This window comes from Herpailurus yagouaroundi, unplaced genomic scaffold (genome assembly GCF_014898765.1).
Source record: "Herpailurus yagouaroundi ecotype Mexico unplaced genomic scaffold, PumYag 253, whole genome shotgun sequence".
NCBI classification, from domain to species: Eukaryota; Metazoa; Chordata; class Mammalia; order Carnivora; family Felidae; genus Herpailurus; species Herpailurus yagouaroundi.
The window spans coordinates 9,669,728-9,688,305 of record NW_024412470.1 but is presented as its reverse complement, the minus strand read 5'-3'; the positions used below and the strand labels follow the sequence as shown (position 1 = coordinate 9,688,305).

General features: G+C 45.6%; 1 protein-coding gene and 1 long non-coding RNA gene across 5 annotated transcripts in view; both read left to right on the top strand.

Annotated features, from left to right (window-relative positions):
- Positions 1-359: 359 nt before the first annotated feature.
- On the top strand, positions 360-6,535 carry LOC121020849 (uncharacterized). Its single transcript, XR_005786322.1, has 2 exons — positions 360-587; positions 6,390-6,535. It is a non-coding gene; the product is annotated as an uncharacterized LOC121020849 (long non-coding RNA).
- A 1,098-nt stretch (positions 6,536-7,633) lies between these two features.
- The window catches only part of UAP1 (UDP-N-acetylglucosamine pyrophosphorylase 1), a 39,538-nt gene continuing 28,593 nt past the window's right edge, over positions 7,634-18,578 (top strand). For all 4 annotated transcript variants that reach the window (XM_040460912.1, XM_040460910.1, XM_040460909.1 and 1 more), the window contains exons 1-2: positions 7,634-7,844; positions 15,882-16,211. In XM_040460912.1, coding sequence (XP_040316846.1) covers positions 15,932-16,211 — 280 coding nt within the window. In that variant the 5' untranslated portion in view covers positions 7,634-7,844; positions 15,882-15,931. The remainder of the gene's footprint in view (positions 7,845-15,881; positions 16,212-18,578) is intronic.

The window sequence follows — 18,578 nt, the reverse complement described above, 5'->3', positions numbered from 1 at the left end:
TCTGGGGGCACCTGGTTGCCTCAGTCGGTTAAGCGTCTGACTTTGGCCTAGGTCATGATCTTGCCATTTCTGAGTTCGAGTCCTGTGTCAGGCTCTGTGCTGACAGCTCAGAGCCTGGAGACTGTTTCCCATTCTGTGTCTTCCTCTCTCTATCTCCCAGCCCCTCCCTCACTTGCGTGCACTCTCTCTCTCTCTCTCAAGTAAATAAACATTTAAAACATTTTAAAAAAGAAAGACTTCTAAAAATACTAAAAATTTCTAGTATTTGAATTTTCTGCTTTTACTTTTTTTTTTTTTCACTACAAAAAGGAAAATAAGAAAGGAGTTTCAAGCAATACCAGCTGTGCAAAGGGGTCCTTTGTGCCCTTGCTGGGGAGTCAGCAAGGCTCATCACAACAACCGTATAACATAAGAGCCTGGTGCGCAGGCCTTTGACAACTTCTATCTCTTGCCCCACTCTACAGGCAGAGAAGATGGCTTAGAGAACTCATCAGAAACTTCCCACCACTCTCGGGACCGATTCTAAGCTCCAGTGTGACTAGAGTCTGGGAAACCAGGGCAGGATATGGAGAACACAAAGGGAAAAGGTCAGGAGAAAAGTGTGTGTAGGGGAGACCCTGTCAGACTTTGTGGGTTGTTTGACCATGTTGCGTTTTATTCCAACTGACATGGGAAGCCATGGGAGGGCTTTGAGCAGAGATCATTCTGGCTACTCCGTTGAGAACGGCCTGAAGAGGGGCAAGGGTACAAGCAAAGAGGCCTGCTGGGAGGCGGCTACTGCCACGATCCAGGTAAGCCAGTGATGGTGACTGGACCAGAATGGGAGAAGGTGATGGGCAGAACTGGTGGGATTCTGTGTCCACGCTGAAGACAGAGCCCATAGGATCTATGTGGATCAGATCCCAGATGAGAGAAGGTGCCAAGGATGAATCTCAGGTTTTTGGCCTGAGCAACCATGACCATGGAATTACTATAGTGATAAGGAAGATTGAAAGAAATTGGGTTTTTTGGAGGGAGAGGGAGTGGTGTAGGAATAATAGGAATAGAGCAGAAGTTGAGTTAGACATGTTAATTTTGAGATACCTATTAGCAAGCCACATCCTGGAGTGATATCCTTGGGTCGGCAGGAGGAGATGGGCTGTGGCTCATAGGTGGGGGACGGGACCACGGACTGTTTATTCCCAATGCTTGGAGATAAAATAAAAATATGGGCATAGTAGAGGGAGATGAATGGATGGGGTGGCAAGGGCTTGTGCAAGTTCTCTGTTTTCTCAACGAGGAGAAGCAAGGATATCAGAGCTAAGAGTGAATGTGGGGTACAAGGTAATCAGAGAGTTCTGAGAGACAACGTGTGTGAAATAGTCACCTAGAAGAAAGGCAACATGAGTGGACAAGGGCAGATAGTGTCTAGTATTGGCATAGTGGTTATGAATTTAAAGTGAGACCAGTCAGAATGGTCGCACATTTTTCTCCAACCTATTCTGGTTCAGGGTCTCTCAAAAAGCTGCAGTCAGAATACCAGCCGGGGCTTAGGTGGGTTTTCTGCGTCCAGGGCTCATGGGACTGCACTCAAGGTATCAGCTGGGCCGCATTCTCATCCGGAGGCTAGATTGGGATGGAATCCACTTCCAACACTCAGGTCGTGGCAGAATTTATTTCCTTGTAGGACTGAAAACTCCAGGGGGGTTATTTGCCTCTATTTTTGCCAGTTCAAGGCCACTGTCAGCCCTGGAAGATGTGTGAAGTTTCCTGCCACATGGGCCTCTCTGTAGGCAGTTCGCTTCATGACATTTTGTTGCATTAAGGCCCAGCCAAAGAGTGAAACTGAGTCCTGTAGCAAGAAGTCTTAATGTAACCCAGTTATGGGACCCATTACTTTTGTCATATAGCATAGTGTATTCACGGGAGTGACATCCATCACCTTCTCCTTGGTTAGTTAGAAGCAAGTCACAGGTCCTTCCCATGCTCAAGGGGAAGGGATTATACAATCCAGGAGCCAGGAATCATGGGTGTCACCTTAGAGTCTGTCTGCCACACCGTCCAATTCTCAATACCTGATACCCAGTAAGCCAAACTTAGGAAACAGTATTTATTTATTTATTTATTTATTTATTTATTTATTTATTATCTTTTTGAGAGAGGGAGTGAGCTGGGAGGCGCAGAAAGGCAGAGAGAGCAAGAGACAGAGAATCCCAAGCAGGTTCCAAGCCCATCATGGAGTTTGATATGGGGTTCTATCTCATGACTGTGAGATCATTACCCAAGATGAAATCAAGAGTCAGATGCTTACGTGACGGAGGTACCCAAGCACCCCAGGAAATAGTGTTTTTTTTTTAAACTTAAGAGTTTTTATTCTGAGTCAGAAACTATTCTAAGCACTTTAAAAATATTAATCCCCACAGCAACCCTAGTAGGTAGGCCCAACTATTATCTCCATTATGGGAGGAGACTGGACAGAGATTATCAATGAACGCCTCTAAGACCTCTCAGCTAAGTAACTAGAGAGCCGGGACTCAGACTCATGCTCTCTGCCTTCCAAGTCCATACTTTTCTCTATTATGTTAAGTCAAAAACAAAGTCAGTGAATCAATGACACAGGAAATAATTACCCAGCAGGTCAGAGAACCCAAGCAAGTTTTTTTTTTAACTTTGTTTTTAATGTTTACTTATTTTTGAGAGAGGGAGAGCATGAGTCAGGGAGGGGCAGAGAGAGAGAGAGTCACACACACAGAACTCGAAGCAGGCTCCAGGCTCTGAGCTGTCAGCACAGAGCCGGATGCGGGGCTCGAACTCACGGACCGTGAGATCATGACCTGAGCTGAAGTCGGACGCTCAACCGACTGAGCCACCCAGGTGCCACCCAAGTAAATTTTGAGTCTATATTTTTGTAACTCCATTTCTAAACCAAGCCATTTGGCACTTTCAGAGACTTTCACTGAGATACGGGGTCTCTCTTCTATTAACACGAAGTAACACAGGCCAGATGGAGTTGTGGAGCCTGGAACAAAACAAACAAACAAACAAAAAAAAATGGGGAGGGACTTGTTGCTGTGCCTGCGATTTCTTGGAGGCGATGTCCCATATCTTTTCGTTATTTACCTGGAAAATATAAAGCAAATTTCATCTGTTGTCGATTCCTAAAGAAAGAATAGGTGATCGGAGACATCGCCAACATTAATGACTTGTGATAGACCTTTGTGGGTCCTGCATAGTGAGTTGAGAAACCTGGGAGACAAAATGCACAGTAGATCCAAACATGCAGCCCTTACCAGTAGAGCTGAGAAGCCACATTTTGAAAAAATCCTTCACATCTGAGAAACTGTGGTGTTAAAGGTCATGCAGCCATAGGCGGGGTGGGGGGCAGATTTGGAACAAACTATGTTAAGGTTCTGGTTTCAGTGTAGGTCAGAAGCCACTTCGGGCTAAGTTTCTGAGGGATTTCCCCTGGGGATAGTACAACTGTGCATTAGAAAGATCCACTCCAATGGGCCCCCCAAAGTAGGCATTAAATATTTGACCCAGGATCCCTAATGGTAGTGAGACATTTGTATCGTTACATAGCAATAGACAGCTGACTTCTAATCTTGCTTCTGCTTCTTAATTACCTATTTATTCTATTCTGTCCTTAGGGAAACCACTTCACTTTTGGGAGATTTGGTTTCCTTATCTGTGAATTAAGGGAGGTGGGCCGGATAATCTCTAGCCAACAGCACCGCAAGGGAATGTCAAGTCCACTCTCCTGCATCATACAGACCTTCTTAAGGTGGAATACTGAGGCTGTACGTCTCCATACTTAATTGCACACCAACACCCTCTTGTTTACTTTCTCCCCAGCTCATTCCACTTTGTTATTTTCGTACTTCCTCGATTGCAGTCGGTTTTGAGGGGCTGTACTTTCAGTAAAAAAAAAAAAAAAAAAGTCATCGAACAGGATGTATCTGTTATTTCACAGTATTTTGAAGCACACCCTGTGCTACAGAAAAGTTAGGGCTTGGGAGGAGTGGTGAGCTAAGTAAGTCGGGATGATCTCCTGGGGCAACAAGTACTCATGTCCTAGGAAGCTGTCAACAGGAAAGTCAAAGCCCTAATCCCTCCACCGCCCATGTGTTTGTCTCTTGGAAACAGTGATCTCATGAATGCTCAGACCTACTTTATGGAACTTTTCTTTGAGCCAGACTCTCCTGGTGATTGGATGTACTTCTGAGAAGGAACCTGGGTCCTTTTGGAAGTTCAGTGACCTAGCTGAGGCCCTCGCATTCAGGGCAATGAAGGGAGGACACCTTTGGAGGCGCCCCACTAACCCAGTCTGCTGTTTGAAAAATCTGGGTGGCTCGTCCTTGGTTGTACAACACAGGAAAGTGTGGACAGGTGGGCTCATGTCCCACACAATTGCGTGAAAAACAAGCGGGTTCTTTTAGTTGTTAAGTAGCATACCTGCTTTTTTCTTTAAAAAAAATTTTTTTTAAAACATTTATTTATTATCAAGAGACAGAGAGAGACAGAGTGTGAGCAGGGGAGGGGCAGAGAAACTGGGAGACACAGAATCTGAGGCAGGCTCCAGGCTCTGAGCTGTCAGCATGGAACCTGACACGGGGCTCGATCCCACAAACCGCGAGATCATGACCTGGGCTGAAGTCAGACACTTAACTGACTGAGCCACCTAGGAGCCCCAGCATACCTGCTTTTCTGAAATTAAAAGAAATATATACTCTTCTAATTATCAAATACTTTTCACTTTAGAGGTTTAAAAAAAAAGTTAGAAAAAATTTAGAAATTTGGGGAACATTTTAGAAAAAAAAAGCATCCAAAAGAATATAAAAAGTACTATAATCCCATTGTCCCTAAAAGACCCAAACATAAGACCTTCTTTTGTATGCCCTTCTGAATTTTTTAATTTGGGTGCTATTGTCTCCTAAATGACCATGTACAGTTGAACCTTGAATTAGTTAAGTTTCTGGGGACTCAAAGTTATATGAGGATTTCGGCTGCCTGAGATGTTGGTGCCCCTTACCACCTCTTTGTTCAAGGATCAGCTGCATATAAAAAACACCTTAAAGGACAGAAATAGCTCTTCAGAGTAACAAGTTTCTGGATGTTTATCTGGCGAGATGAGATTAAGAACCTTCTTATGCATAGTAAGTAGGAAAAAAATTGAGCAGAAAGGGTAAAAGTAAAAATTTGATTTTATAATAGTTCATTGAAAACACTGTGCTGGGCCCCAATGCTACCTTTCATATTTAAAGGACTCTTTAATAATGATTTTGCTCTTTATTCATTCATTCATCAAAGATGTATAGAATGCCCGTCATACTCCAGACACTCTTAGATTCTTTCTCATTTAATTTGTACTACACCCATGCGAAGTAGGTATTATCCTCATTTTATAAGCAGAAAATTGAGGTTAAGAGTTGTTAAGCTGACACATAGCCTCTGAGGTTGTGTGATATATATATATATATGATACATATATATGTGATATATATATCATATATATATATATTAAACGTTTATTTATTTTTGAGAGTGAGAGATAGAGACAGAGTGCGAACTGGGGAGGGGCAGAGAGATAGGGAGACACAGGATCCCAAGCAGGATCCAGGCTCTGAGCTGTCAGCACAGAGCCTGACTTGGGGCTCGAATTCACGGACCGTGAGACCGTGAGATCGTGAGATCATGACCCAAGCCGAAGTCGGATGTTTAACCGACGGAGCCACCCAGACGCCCCTGAACTGTGATTTTGAATCTGCATCTCCCAGTTTGCATTTTTCTAAACTCTCCTGTATTTGTCAGGGAGTAGAAACATGAGAGAGTAACAATTAGTATATTTTTTAATTTTTTTAATGTTTATTTTTAATGTTTTTTTAATGTTTGTTTATATTTGAGCTGTCAGCACAGAGCCTGACGTGGGGTTTGAACTCACCACCCACTAGATCATGACCTGAGCCGAAGTCTGATGCTCAAAACACTGAGCCACCCAGGCGCCTGACAATTAGTATATTTTTAGAAAGCAACTGTGCAAATTCTCTTCCTTTCATTTAAGGTCACAATGCTATCTATATTCAGTTACGTCATTGTGGGCAGGCTTCTAGGTGTCTTTAAGTGGAACCTGAGCGTATTAATGGGAGTGAATTTGTTCTTCTCAGTTATGAAGGATTTGAGAGAAATGTTCCTTATGGTACTGGGAATCCAAATAACAAGATGCAATGGTGATACTATGGAAAGGTATCCAGGACCTAGAACTAGCAACTGACATAGAGTAAGCACTCAAATAACAATCACTGATGTTTATTAGTGTTCATTCACTCTGTTCTATACTCTTTGCTTGTATTCACTGGTTCAATCCTTAAAACAACCCTAAGGGCATTTCTATTATTGTTTCTATTTTATAGGTGAGAAAATTGATGCATGAGTTAATGAACTTGCCAAAGATCACACTCAATAAAAAAGCTGGAATTCTGTCTTCAGATCCCCTGCTCTTAACGACTATACTATAAATCTTTCAATTAAATGGATGACATTCTGGGATCATGAAAAATGGAGAATATTCTAGCTCCTAAATATGAATCTACCAGCATTACTTTTTTCAGTTACTTAAAGCGGTGGGTGATTGTGCAAACGACAAAGTTAATGAAAAGACCCTGGTACTTGATAAGGTAGAAGAAAGGCACCCGAATGCCTGATATTCTTTATGTAAGGTGCTATGTTAAATCTGTTTTTTTGTTTTGTTTTTTTTTTTTTATTCTCAACATTTGGTCTTCTTGCAACACCGTGCAAAGCGCAATGCAGCTCAAAATGTAAATGCAGCTTTTAGGAGCCCAGGGCTGAGCATATAAACTGCTATGTGTACACCCACATCAGGTATGTAACAGGACTGACGGTATGCAACAGGCAATTATAAACGGCGGCCGTGCAATGGTCATGAAGGTCATCCAGCAACCAACAGTTTCGTGTCGAATACTGAGAAGGTTAAGTGCACCATCACACAAAACGGACGCCTGGGCTCATTCTCATTAGCGCGCTTTTCATTACCTAAGTCCTCTCTTTTCGTGACTGTGCAAAAGTAAGCGGGCCTGGCTTCCCGCGCTGGGGACCTAAAATGCCATAAAGCAGAAGGCCAGTCGGGGCCCTTCCGGGCATCCGGCGAACCCGAGACGAAACAAGGCCAGCCCAAGGTCGGAGGGTGCCCCAGGTCCGCCCTCCAGGGTCCGCGCGGAGCGACGTCCGCATTTCGCAACCCGCCGCACGGGCGGTCGGAAATCCACCAGCTGCTGGATGACACCGCTCTCCGCCCAACTCCGCGATCCGCTTCTGCTTACGGGGTGCGGCCGAGCCAGGGCCAGGCGAGGACCAGGAGCCGCGGGCTGTTGCCTCGCGGGACCAGCCGGTGACGCCAGGGCGCTCAGAGCAGGGTGTGAGCGACAGCCCCGGGGCTCCGGTCACGTCCCACAGCTGACGCTGCGCACACCTCTCCCCGCCCGCTGCGCGCCGAGGGGCGAGGCTGCCTGCGGACCGGGTTCCCAGCGCTGTCCCCATTGGGCCAGGGAATGCTGACGCGAAGGCCCCGCCTCCGGCCAGGCCCCGCCCCCCGGCGCCGGCGTCAAGGCCGGCGCTCGCGGCGCTGACGTGTCCGGGCGGGCGGTGGCGGCTCCTCCCGGCGCCGGCAGCCACTCGTCGCTGCGAGAGAGGGGCGGGGTGGCCGGGGCCGCGCTCCCCGGGGCCAGCTCGCGGCCCGCCCCGCCGCCCCGGCCCCCCGGATGAGGGTATATATTCGGAGCTGGCGCGGGACGCCGAGGAGTGGCCGCACGGAGCCGGAGCCGGGCGGAGCCGCGGTCACGCTGAGGGAGGTGAGCGGCTCCCCGCCCAGTCGGGTCTCCTTCCCTCGCCACCCGCCAGCCTGGAGGGGACGCCGGGGGCCCGGCCCCACCACGCGCACGCTCCCGGGGCCACGTCGGTGCTCGGCGCCCGAACCTGGCCCTGGCGGAGGAGTCCGCCCCGCGCGCCCCGCAGGCGCTTCCCGAGCTCGGAGACCCCGCTGGGGAGGGCGCCCCTCCCCCGGCTTTGGGGGGGGGGGACCCGGATGGGGCAGTGCTTGCAGTCGGGGGTTTGTCGAGCTGCGGGGAGTGGGCCTCACCTGGATGGGGGGCGGGAGCCTTGAGGTTCTCCGGCCGGGGCCTTGCGGACAGGTTCGGCGAGCTCGGGGACTGCGGGGTGGGGACAAGCGGTCGTTGGAACTGTCCGCTGGGAAGGGGGCGGGCTGGCTGGCATATGAGAGGGAGAGAATTCTGAGGGCGTTGACGGGCGGAGAGGAGACACCTGCGGGGGGACGTGAGCGGGGGACAAAGCCTGCTTGCCCCTTTTGGTTGGTTGGTTGGTTGGCTGGTTTGAATGCTGGTAGTGGGAGAGGGTGGAGATTGCGGGCTTTCCCCGGGCTTGGCCAGGCAGGAGGGTGGGGATTGGAGGGCTGAGAGCACACATGTGCTGAACATATGGCTTCCTGAAGATTTTATTAAGTTTGGCCTGATGTTCTTCTATGTTTATTGTGCCCCGTTTGTGAAACGTGAAATCAGGTAGCAGCGATGCTGGTAATAGGATGTCATTCTGCAGTGCTTTTCGTTTAAGGACTTTTAAGGTGAAATTTTTAGGTGTGGACCAGGGGTTTACAGGAAGCTGAAGGCAGTTTCTGTACCCTGACTGTTGGTGAGTTGGCTCACGTAGCTGGGATTAAGAAAGACTCCGTGGGGTGTGCCGCCAAGCATTTATAGGATTCAGTGGTTATGGCTCAAGTCCAAGGCTGTTTTTCTAAAGTTCTAAGAAGTTTACTTATCAATTTTGGGGGGCATAATATAGCAGCGGAGATAGGGGCAGGAAGGAGACCAGAAAAGGAGAGGAATTTCTTTCATAGTGGCATTTAAATTCTAATAAAGGTATATTTGATAATGGCAGAGTTTTACCAAATTTGTCATTGTTTTTCATGCAGATGTATTAGGCTATGGGCATATACCAAATTCTGTCATAATTTCTACAGCAGATCCTTAAATTTTTCAGACTTTGCTTGTCAAAATAAAAATCCTGGTCTAACTCTTGTATTTACGACTGCTTACCATCACACACACACATCCACACTTCTCTCTTACCAGAATTATTGGGGAAAATGCTACTATTTTTGTGGTTATTTTTTGCTTCAAAAAAACCCATGGATAAATTATTCTTACTCAAAACCCAAGTATGATTGTTCTGTCGGGAGCATTTACACAGTTATATAACTTGGCACTTGTGATCTTGTCAACCTTTGCAGACCACCAGTGGTCTAAGGCCAGGGATTACAGTTTAACCTATAGGGGGGAAAATGTAACCTATAGTTGTCTTATTTGCATGGATCCATTTTTCCCAGGCATCTGAAGGTGGATGGCTGTCTAGTGACTTTTTTAGGAAAAGATTGATTTATATCTTAAAATGTTATAATATTATGTTTGCATATGTGTTTTAATAGGCAGAGGTCTCTCCACTCTTGCCTCTCCTTTGAGGGTGTGTGAGGAAGGCTGGTTTTATCGTCTTCATGAGGAAATGTGTACCCAGGGAGGTGGAACGATTTACACAGGATCAAATGATGGGGAGGGACCAAGAACTAAGACTCCCAGGTCCTCAGTTACATGGTTCCCTGATCTTCCCACTACAGTATGTTCCTTTAAATCTGGAGCTCCTTTAAATACCGTAGTATAGATGCGACCAAGGCCCCCATTCCTTGGAAAGTGGTTTGATGTAAAACTCTCTCAACTGTCTGGTTTTGTTTGTTTGTTTGTTTGTTTACTTGATGTATTTTTTTTAAGTTTTAAAATTTGTTTATTTTGAGAGAGAGAGAGTGTGAGTGAGTGGGGGATGGGCAGAGAGCGCGAGCGAGTGGGCAATGGGTGGAGAGAGAACCCCAAGCAGGCTCTGGCATGGTCAGTGCAGGGCCCCAGGTGGGGGTCGAACTCTTGAACCATGAGATGACCTGAGCTTAACCGACTGAGCCACCCAGTGCCTCTACATGATGTATTTTTTTAATTAAAAAATAATGGTGTTCTGTCTCTTGAAACCTTTTATCAATCAACAGAAATGCCGTTTAATATCCTAATGCGTGGCCAAGGCTCAGTCTTCTAACTTTTTTTTTTTTTAATCTGTCTACACTTGCCAGGGATCTCTTTCGTTTGATAACTTAATATCATGTATGGTGATGACCTTGGAAGTTTTATCTTTAGCTCCAATAGTACCTCTGAACTTTAGACTACTACATTCTGCTGTCTCCTCGGCATTTCTATTTGGATGTCTAATAGGCATCTTGAACTTAACGTGACCAAAAGTGAAGTATTGATTCCCCCACTCTAGGCACCTAGTCCTAAACCTGCCCCACTCCTACTGTTCCCCACTTCAGCAAATGGCACCACCACTCGAGAGTCCTCTTTGCTGGATTCCTAGCTTTCTCTCTGTCTCCACATTCCATCCATTACCGAATCCTGTAGGATTAGAATCCACATTTCATCACTGCTCTAAGCCAGTGTCATCTCATCTAGACTATTGTGGAAGTTTCTTTAAAAATTTTTTTTATATTTATTTATTTTAGAGAGAGAGAGAAAGACAGAGATGAGTGGGAGGAGGGGCAGAGAGCAAGGGAGATACAGAATCTCCCTGAAGCCGACTTCAGGCTCTGAGCTGTCAGCATAAGAGCGTGATGTGGGGCTTGAACTCACAAACAGCAAGATCGTGACCTAAGCCGGAATCAGACGCCCGGCTGTTTGAGACACCAACCATCTGCTTGCTTCTAGTTTTGCCATCTATTAGTCTTTCCCCCCCCCCCACCTAGGAATGGAATGATCCTTCTGAGGCCTCAGTCAGACCGTGATGCTCCCCTGCTCCACATTCCCCAGTGGCTTCCTCAAACCCAAAGTTTTTACTTTGACCCCAAGGGCCTACTTGATCTGCTCAGTGTCCATCCGCCTCAGTCACTGGGGCTCACTCTGCTCCTGCTGCGTTGACCTTGCTGTTCCCTGTACATGTCACACGTTGCTGTTTTACAACTGCTGCAGTTACAGCTTCCTGTCCCTAGAATGTTCCTCTCCAGGATTCTGACTTGCTTGCTCTCTCTTCATTCGTACAGACCGTCAGATGTCCCAGAGGTCCTCCCCAACTACCCCATTTAAAATACCCACCATCACCTTGTTGGGCTTTCACCCCTTAGCCCACGTCTGCCTGACGTTTTATGCCTGTTCCTCGTACTGGAACGCGGCATGCGCATTGTCACCTTGTGCATTGCCGTGTCTGTGTCACCTACATGAGCGCCTGGCAGACAGTGAGTGCTCGTTAACTATTCAGGGAATTAACAATGGCACGTGACCGTGAAATAATGTTCCTCCATAAACTGTCTACTGATGTATCTTTGCATGTGAAAAGGAAACTTTCAGCAGCAGCCTGTTCGTTGGAGGGTAGGCTCGTCATCTGTCTCTCAGTGGAAGTAGCACTGAGACAAGTTCAGCCTCATCCGCCCATTTCCCAGCACTGTGCCTTGTTCCTTGAACACGGTTATTTACCAGAGCCGTTTTTCGTGCTCTTCCCACTGGCTGGAGTTTCTTCTACCGCTTGCACTTCTGGCAGACTTCTTTTTCTCCCACAGTGCCCGACTCAGCAGCTCTCCTCCAGTTCTGGAGGCTGTAGTCGGTGGTCTGGAGCTCAGTTTCGCTTTTGTAATAGTAGCTGATGACATTCACGGAGGGCTTTTTTATGTGTTAAATGCTTTTCATTTGAATTCAGGAATCCTCTTAACCTTAGAGGTAAGTACTGTTTTTATCCTCATTTTACAGACGAGAAAAATTGAGGCACAGAGAACTTAAGTAACTTGCTCAAGGTCACAGAATTAGGAAATAGTGGCGCGGGGGTCTGAACTCAGCCTTGCTGACTGAGCCCAGTTTCTACCAGTTACACTGACCCTCTTAAATGAGACCTTGGGTTGAATTCTTTGTCTTTCCTCTGTGTATGGAAGTTATTATTGTCTGATGGAAAGATCATAGGCATGGGAGTCAGGTTTATCTGGGTTAAAATTCCTGATTTTCTACCTACTGGGTAAGTAGCCTTGGGCAAATTACTTAATCTCTTTGAGCCTCGTTTTCTCATTGGTTGTAATTTCACTTATACCTCCGAACCTGGTGAAGAAAACTCTATTATTCCCATTTTGCAGATGCAGATAACAGAGTCGAAGCTATCTATGACTTGGCCCAAGCAGTAGAGCCAGGAATAAAAGTCAGTTCTGTTTGATTCCTTAATCAATAAAGATTCGCTTGAATGAAGCTAGAGTATGTGAGGCAGGCCTTTAAGGATGAGTGAGATTTCGGTACATAGGAGAGTCTAAAGGAAGTACTTGGAGGTAAGGATGAGGGTCTTAGGTGACAGCAGGTAGAATTGTGTCCTACCCTGATAATAAGGTTTCATTTTTGCTTCATATGGAAGCCTTAATTTCGTTAGGAATTGTTGGTAACTCGTAGAGTGCGTTTCGTAAGTAGTACCATTCATTTCACCCTTGAAACATTACATCCCTGAAGTAAATCTAAATAATAAACCCCAAATAAAAGTGGGGAATATAAGTCACTCAATCTTATGTGCTAGTCTAATTTGAAGTTGATTTTATAAGAAGAATCAGGAAGCCAGTCTTTCGGTTCACTTTGAGAGGGCACCTTATTTAAAGAAAAAATTATAGAGGCTATGTGCCTGTCTTCTTTGGGATGATAATACCTTTCCTGAATTTAGTCTGGAGTGGGCACTGGCTACTGAGAATTTTCTGGTTTGGGTTAACATGCTCAATACCGATTGCCAATACCAATGACTTTTTATGTAATAATGCTTTTTAAATTGACGTCTGTACTCATCCTGTGAAGTTCCTCATCTCCCTGTCCTGTGCATTTTCTTTCTCCACGCTGTTGGTTTGTGAACTCTTTTCTGCAAAGTGAGATGTCAGAACATCAGTTGTGTCTGTATTTCTGAATAAAATACAAATAATGTACTCTCTCTCTCACTATTCCCCTCTTTTACACACACACACACGCGCACACACACACACACACACACGCTCACGTTCACAGTCTTTCTCCTGAGAGGCCATATAGCATAACGGTTAAGAGTGTGAATTTAAGAATCAGGTTGTCAGGGTTTGAATCCGGGCTCAATCACTTCACTAGTTTGGGACCTCAGGCAAGTTATCTCTGTGGCACAGTACTTCCTCTGTAAAGTAATCCCAGTAGCTGTACCTTAGCATTGTTTTGAGGGTTAACTGCATAAGCATCTGTAAAGCAATTAGTATTGTACCGTCATAAGTGCTCTGCGAGCGGTAGGCGGTGTGATCGCCACCTCAGGGAACCCTACTGGAGGTTGTCTTCATCTGAGTTTGTAAATGGTGTTTGGTTTAAGAGTCCTGATGACATAGATTCCGTCATTAACCCAGGTGAGGCCCAGGGACATTAAGTAACTAAGCGGAACTCCAGAATATTGCTCTGAACTACCATGTACATTACCTACCACTGTTCTAAAGGTAGAAGATAGCGGGCTGTTTCTTCGGTACCTGTCTTTCCCGTCCTTCACTTCTAAGCAGTTGTAAGGGGGTGATGATTCTTTACAGCGACCCTCCAAGTTTTCCCCTTTCCACTTATTTCCTTTGCCAACTAGTCTGGTTCAGATCTTTGGGCTTCTATCCCTGTGATTGTCTTTGAACTTGTTTTCCTGCTTCTCGTTGTCCCTCCTTACCATCTATTTTATGCTATTGCTCTTTCTCTGAAGTATGGTGACACTGCCCTTTGAGTAATCCGTTGTCGGCATCTTGTTACTGTTAGGTCTAAATCCCTTTGCGTGGGTTGAGGCTTTCGTGGTTTAGCCCTGCCCTCCATCACTTCCCATCATGCTGCAGAAAGCTCCAGCTTCTTTACTGCTCTGTCACACATGCCTGTCCTGCTTGCTTTCTCATCGTATCTGTAATCTGCTCGAGCCCTTGAGATACAGCTGCTCATGCGTCCTTTGTGAACTCTTTCTCGACAATGCCTGCCTTCTCTTGCATTTATCTGTAGTAGGCAAGTAGACTAAATATTTCCTCTTCCTCTGGTTTTGTTTAGTACTATGCACTTTAACATTTTGCTATATATATTACATGGTCTTATCTGTTGATACGTGTGCATTGCTTGTCCCTTTAGGGTTCAATTCTTAGTAGAGAAATTCTCTAGAAGTTGTTATTGAAATAAAATGTATTTTTCATGATTATAAGTAGTCCCATCTTGAATTTTGTTATATTCTGAATATAACAGAATCATTTCCATCATTAGTGCAAAAAGGAGAACAGTTGGTGTATTAAGAAGTCAGGTGTTCTTTCAGTGGGAGCTCATGGTCAGGGGCAACTGAGTGGGCTAGTCAGAGTGTGTACCCTGGAATTAGACCGCCTGGGCTCATATCCCTGCTCTGCCTGTTGGCCCTGTTGTGTTGCCTCTCTGTGCCTCAGTCTCCTCCCTGGTAAAGTAATCAAGATAACAGTACCTGTGTTGTATAGCTGGCAAAAATCAAATGAGACCACATAGGTAAAGTTCTTAGTGCAGTACTTGGTATGTAATACTAATGATTATTGTCTTCCAAGTTTTTCATTTATTTTTATTGAAACAAATTTTAATTCCAGTATAGTTAACATTCAGTGTTATATTAGTTTCAGGCATACGATATGATTCAATAATTCTGTACTCACCATGTGCTCATCATGACAAGTTCACTCCTTTTTTTCCCCCCTTACGTTTATTTATTTATTTTGAAAGAGGTAGAACGAACAGGGGAGGAGCAGAGAGAGAGAGGGGGACAGAGGATCTGAAGTGGGCTCTAGCTGACAGTAGAGACCCACTGAGGGACTCAAACTCATGAGCCACGAGATCATGACCTGAACCGAAGTCACATGCTTAGCCGACTGAGCCACCCAGGCGTCCCACAATGAGTGCCCTCCTTAATCCCCATCACCTATTTCACCCATCCCCTCACCCCTCTCCCCTCTGGTAACCATCAGTTTGTTCTCTTCAGTTAAGAAAGAGCCTGTTTCTTGGTTTGTGTGTGTCTCTTTTTTTCCCCTTTGCTTGTTTGTTTTGTTTCTTAAATTGCACGTATGAGTGAGATCATATGATATTTGTTTTTCTCTGCCTGACTGATTTGGCTTAGTGTTACACTCTCTAGCTCCATCCATGTTGTTGCAAATGGCTGAATAATATTTCATTATATATACTTATGTATACACACACGCCCCACCACACCTTTATCCATTCATCTGTGGATGGATGCTTGAGCTGCTTCCATAATTTGGCTGTTGTAGGTAATGCTACAGTAAACATAAGGGTGCATGTATCCCTTTGAATTAGTGGCTTTGTATTTTTTGGGTAAATACCCAGAAGTGTGATTATTGGGCCATAGGGTAGTTGTATCTTATCTTTTTGAGGAACCTCCATACTGTTTCCACAGTGGCTGCACCAGTTTGCATTCGCACCGACAGTGCACAAGGAAGGGTTCCCCTCACCCTCACCAACACTTGTGTTTCTTGTGTTTTCTGTTTTAGCCATTGTGACTGGTGTGAGGTGATATCTCACTGTACTTTTGATTTGCGTTTCCCTGATGTAGAGTGCTACTGAGCATCTTTTCGCGTGTCTCTTGGCCATCTGGATGTCTTCTTTGGAGAAATGTTTGTTTACCTCTTTACAAGTTGGATCTGTCACGAATCTTGTGAGGGAAAGGCAGAAGTTAACTTCTTTAATATCAATTGTTCTTTAATGTACTTATTTGTAGTAGGAAAAGCTCTGGTTTTGAGGTTGGACTTTGACCTGCTGTTGATTCCTCTTTTCTTGTAGGTTTACAGGCCCAGAGATTATACCTCTGTCTTCACCACCACCAGAGCATTATGAATGTTAATGATCTCAAAGTCAGGTTGTCCAAAGCTGGACAGGAACACCTGCTACAGTTCTGGAATGAGCTGGATGAAGCCCAACAGGTAGAACTTTATGCAGAGCTCCAGGCCATGAACTTTGAGGAGCTGAACTTCTTTTTCCAGAAGGCCATTGAAGGATTTAACCAGTCGTCTCAGCAAGAGAAAATGGATGCCCGCATGGAGCCTGTCCCTCGAGAGGTGTTGGGCAGTGCCACCAGGGACCAAGATCGGCTGCAAGCCTGGGAGAGTGAAGGTATGGGCATGGAATGTTCATTTTAGAGTTTGTAATGAGGGGCGCCTGGGGGGGCTCAGTTGGTTAAGCGTCCAACTCTTGATTTCAGCTCAGGTTGTGATCTCACTGTTTGTGAGTTCGAACCCCTCGTGGAGCTCTGTGCTGGCAGCATGGAGCCTGCTTGGGATTTTCTGTCTGTCCCTCTCTCTCTGCCCTCTCCTGCTGTCTTTCTCTCTCAAACATAAATAAACATAAATAAATACATTAAGTAAGTTTGTAATGAGCTACACCAGCGGTATTAAAGTAGCCGGATCATGTAATTATTAATTGGACTCTCCTCTTCCCTTCAACCAGGTGACTGATCAGAAAGTGACAGATGACGTTGCCCAGACTTCTGCAGCGTCATCCCCACCCCCCTTCTCATTGCTGTTCCCCGGTCTTCTCATTCAGGTGTTGATGTGCCTCTAGTCTCTTTGCTCATTTCCATGCTTCTTCTACATTTCCCTTCCTGAAGCACAAGTTAAATGTTTCAGTTTATGCTGGCTTACTCTAAAAACCTTCCCTAGCCCGTGTTTCCAGCCTGGTCTCCTGTACTTCCATCCATGCCTCCTGTCCCACACATCTTAACTGGACCAAATAATTCACCTCTCCCTGAATGTTATGTCTTTCCTGCTCTTTGCTTGCGCTTCTAAAAAGAAGCACCTTGGACCGGCCTCTGCCCCTTCTCTGTGTGGCTGGATCACCTTGAAAGGCCATCTCCCTGAGCTGTGCTGTGCAGTGTGGTGGCTCTGCCGTGTGGACAACGTGTCCTCATTCTTTAAGGTTCCTTGATCATGACTTCTTCTTCAGCGAGCCATGTTGGAGTTCCTTGTTCGTGTTTCGCTTTGCTTCCGTTCTTTCTTAGATTACGAGCTGTTTATGTCTGTCTGCGACGTTACGTAGTAGACTCCTAAAGAACAGCCCGTGTCCTCCTTGCCCGTGTACGTCGCACCGCATTTAGAACGGGGTTTTGCAGTCACACGTTGGTTGATAAATGTTTGTTGCATCGTCTCAGTGTTTCTTCTCCTAAAGTGTATCATAACGTCTGTCCCCATAGCTAGTTCTACTTCTGCCTTGCAGAATGGCAGAATAGCCGAAGTGTGCCATTTTTGGTGGAGTTAAGAGCTGTGGTTTTTGTAGGCCGCTGCCCCACTGTGAGTAAGAGTTGACGACATGGTACAGCTCGGCCCTCGAGTGTTTGTACATGCTCCTTGTCAAACCTCATTTCCTCAACTCTGGAATGAACAGATGGGGCTGATACTTTTTTTTCCTTTTTTTTTTTTTTTTTTAATTTTTTTTTCAACGTTTATTTATTTTTGGGACAGAGAGAGACAGAGCATGAACGGGGGAGGGGCAGAGAGAGAGGGAGACACAGAATCAGAAACAGGCTTCAGGCTCTGAGCCATCAGCCCAGAGCCTGACGCGGGGCTCGAACTCACGGACCGCGAGATCGTGACCTGGCTGAAGTCGGACGCTTAACCGACTGCGCCACCCAGGTGCCCCTTTTTTTTCCTTTTTAAAAAATGTTACTTTATTGCAAAAAAAAAATACGAAAATAACAAACACTGCAGAGAAATTGCCCTAAATCTTATCAAATCTATTTTTATTTGCTCACATTGCCACCTGGTACTTGATTATATGTATATTTACTTTTATAGACGTGGAATAATATTGTAGATACAGTCTTGTAGTCTGTACTTGTACCATACTGTTGCTATTAAAAAAAATTTTTTTAATGTTTATTTTTTTTGAGAGAGATCGAGAGAGATCGAGAGAGAGAGAAAGAGAGAGAGCAAGCAGGGGAGAGGCAGAGAGAGAGGGAGACAGAATCTGAAGCAGGCTCCAGGCTCCAGGCTCCGAGCTGTCAGCACAGAGCCTGACTCGGGGCTTGAACTCACGAACCGCGAGATCCTGACCTGAGCTGCCGTTGGACGCTTAACTGACTGAGCCACCCAGGCACCCCTATTTTGTCTTGTGTTCTTTGGCATTCCCTGCCCCCACAAAAAAGAAAGATGATTGCCATCATCAACCTCCGTATACCTCTCCATATCTTTCTCTGGGCATACACATTCACTGATTTCCAAACTGTGTTTGGAAGGGGTTCCACTGCTGGGGAGACTTCTCATGTGGGGGGCGGGGAATGGATACTAAGCAGCTTGGTCTCTAATGCCTTCATCTCCCCACTAAGAGCAGTTCTCCTTTGACATGTTTTACGTATTTGATCTTTACACGAAGTTTTATTTAAAAAATACTGAAAATAATTGGGTGATCTCTAAGAGGTGCCCTTTTAGATCTGAAGTGCTCGGTGTTGGCTAACCTCTCTTCATAGAATAGGGCTCTGCCACTAAG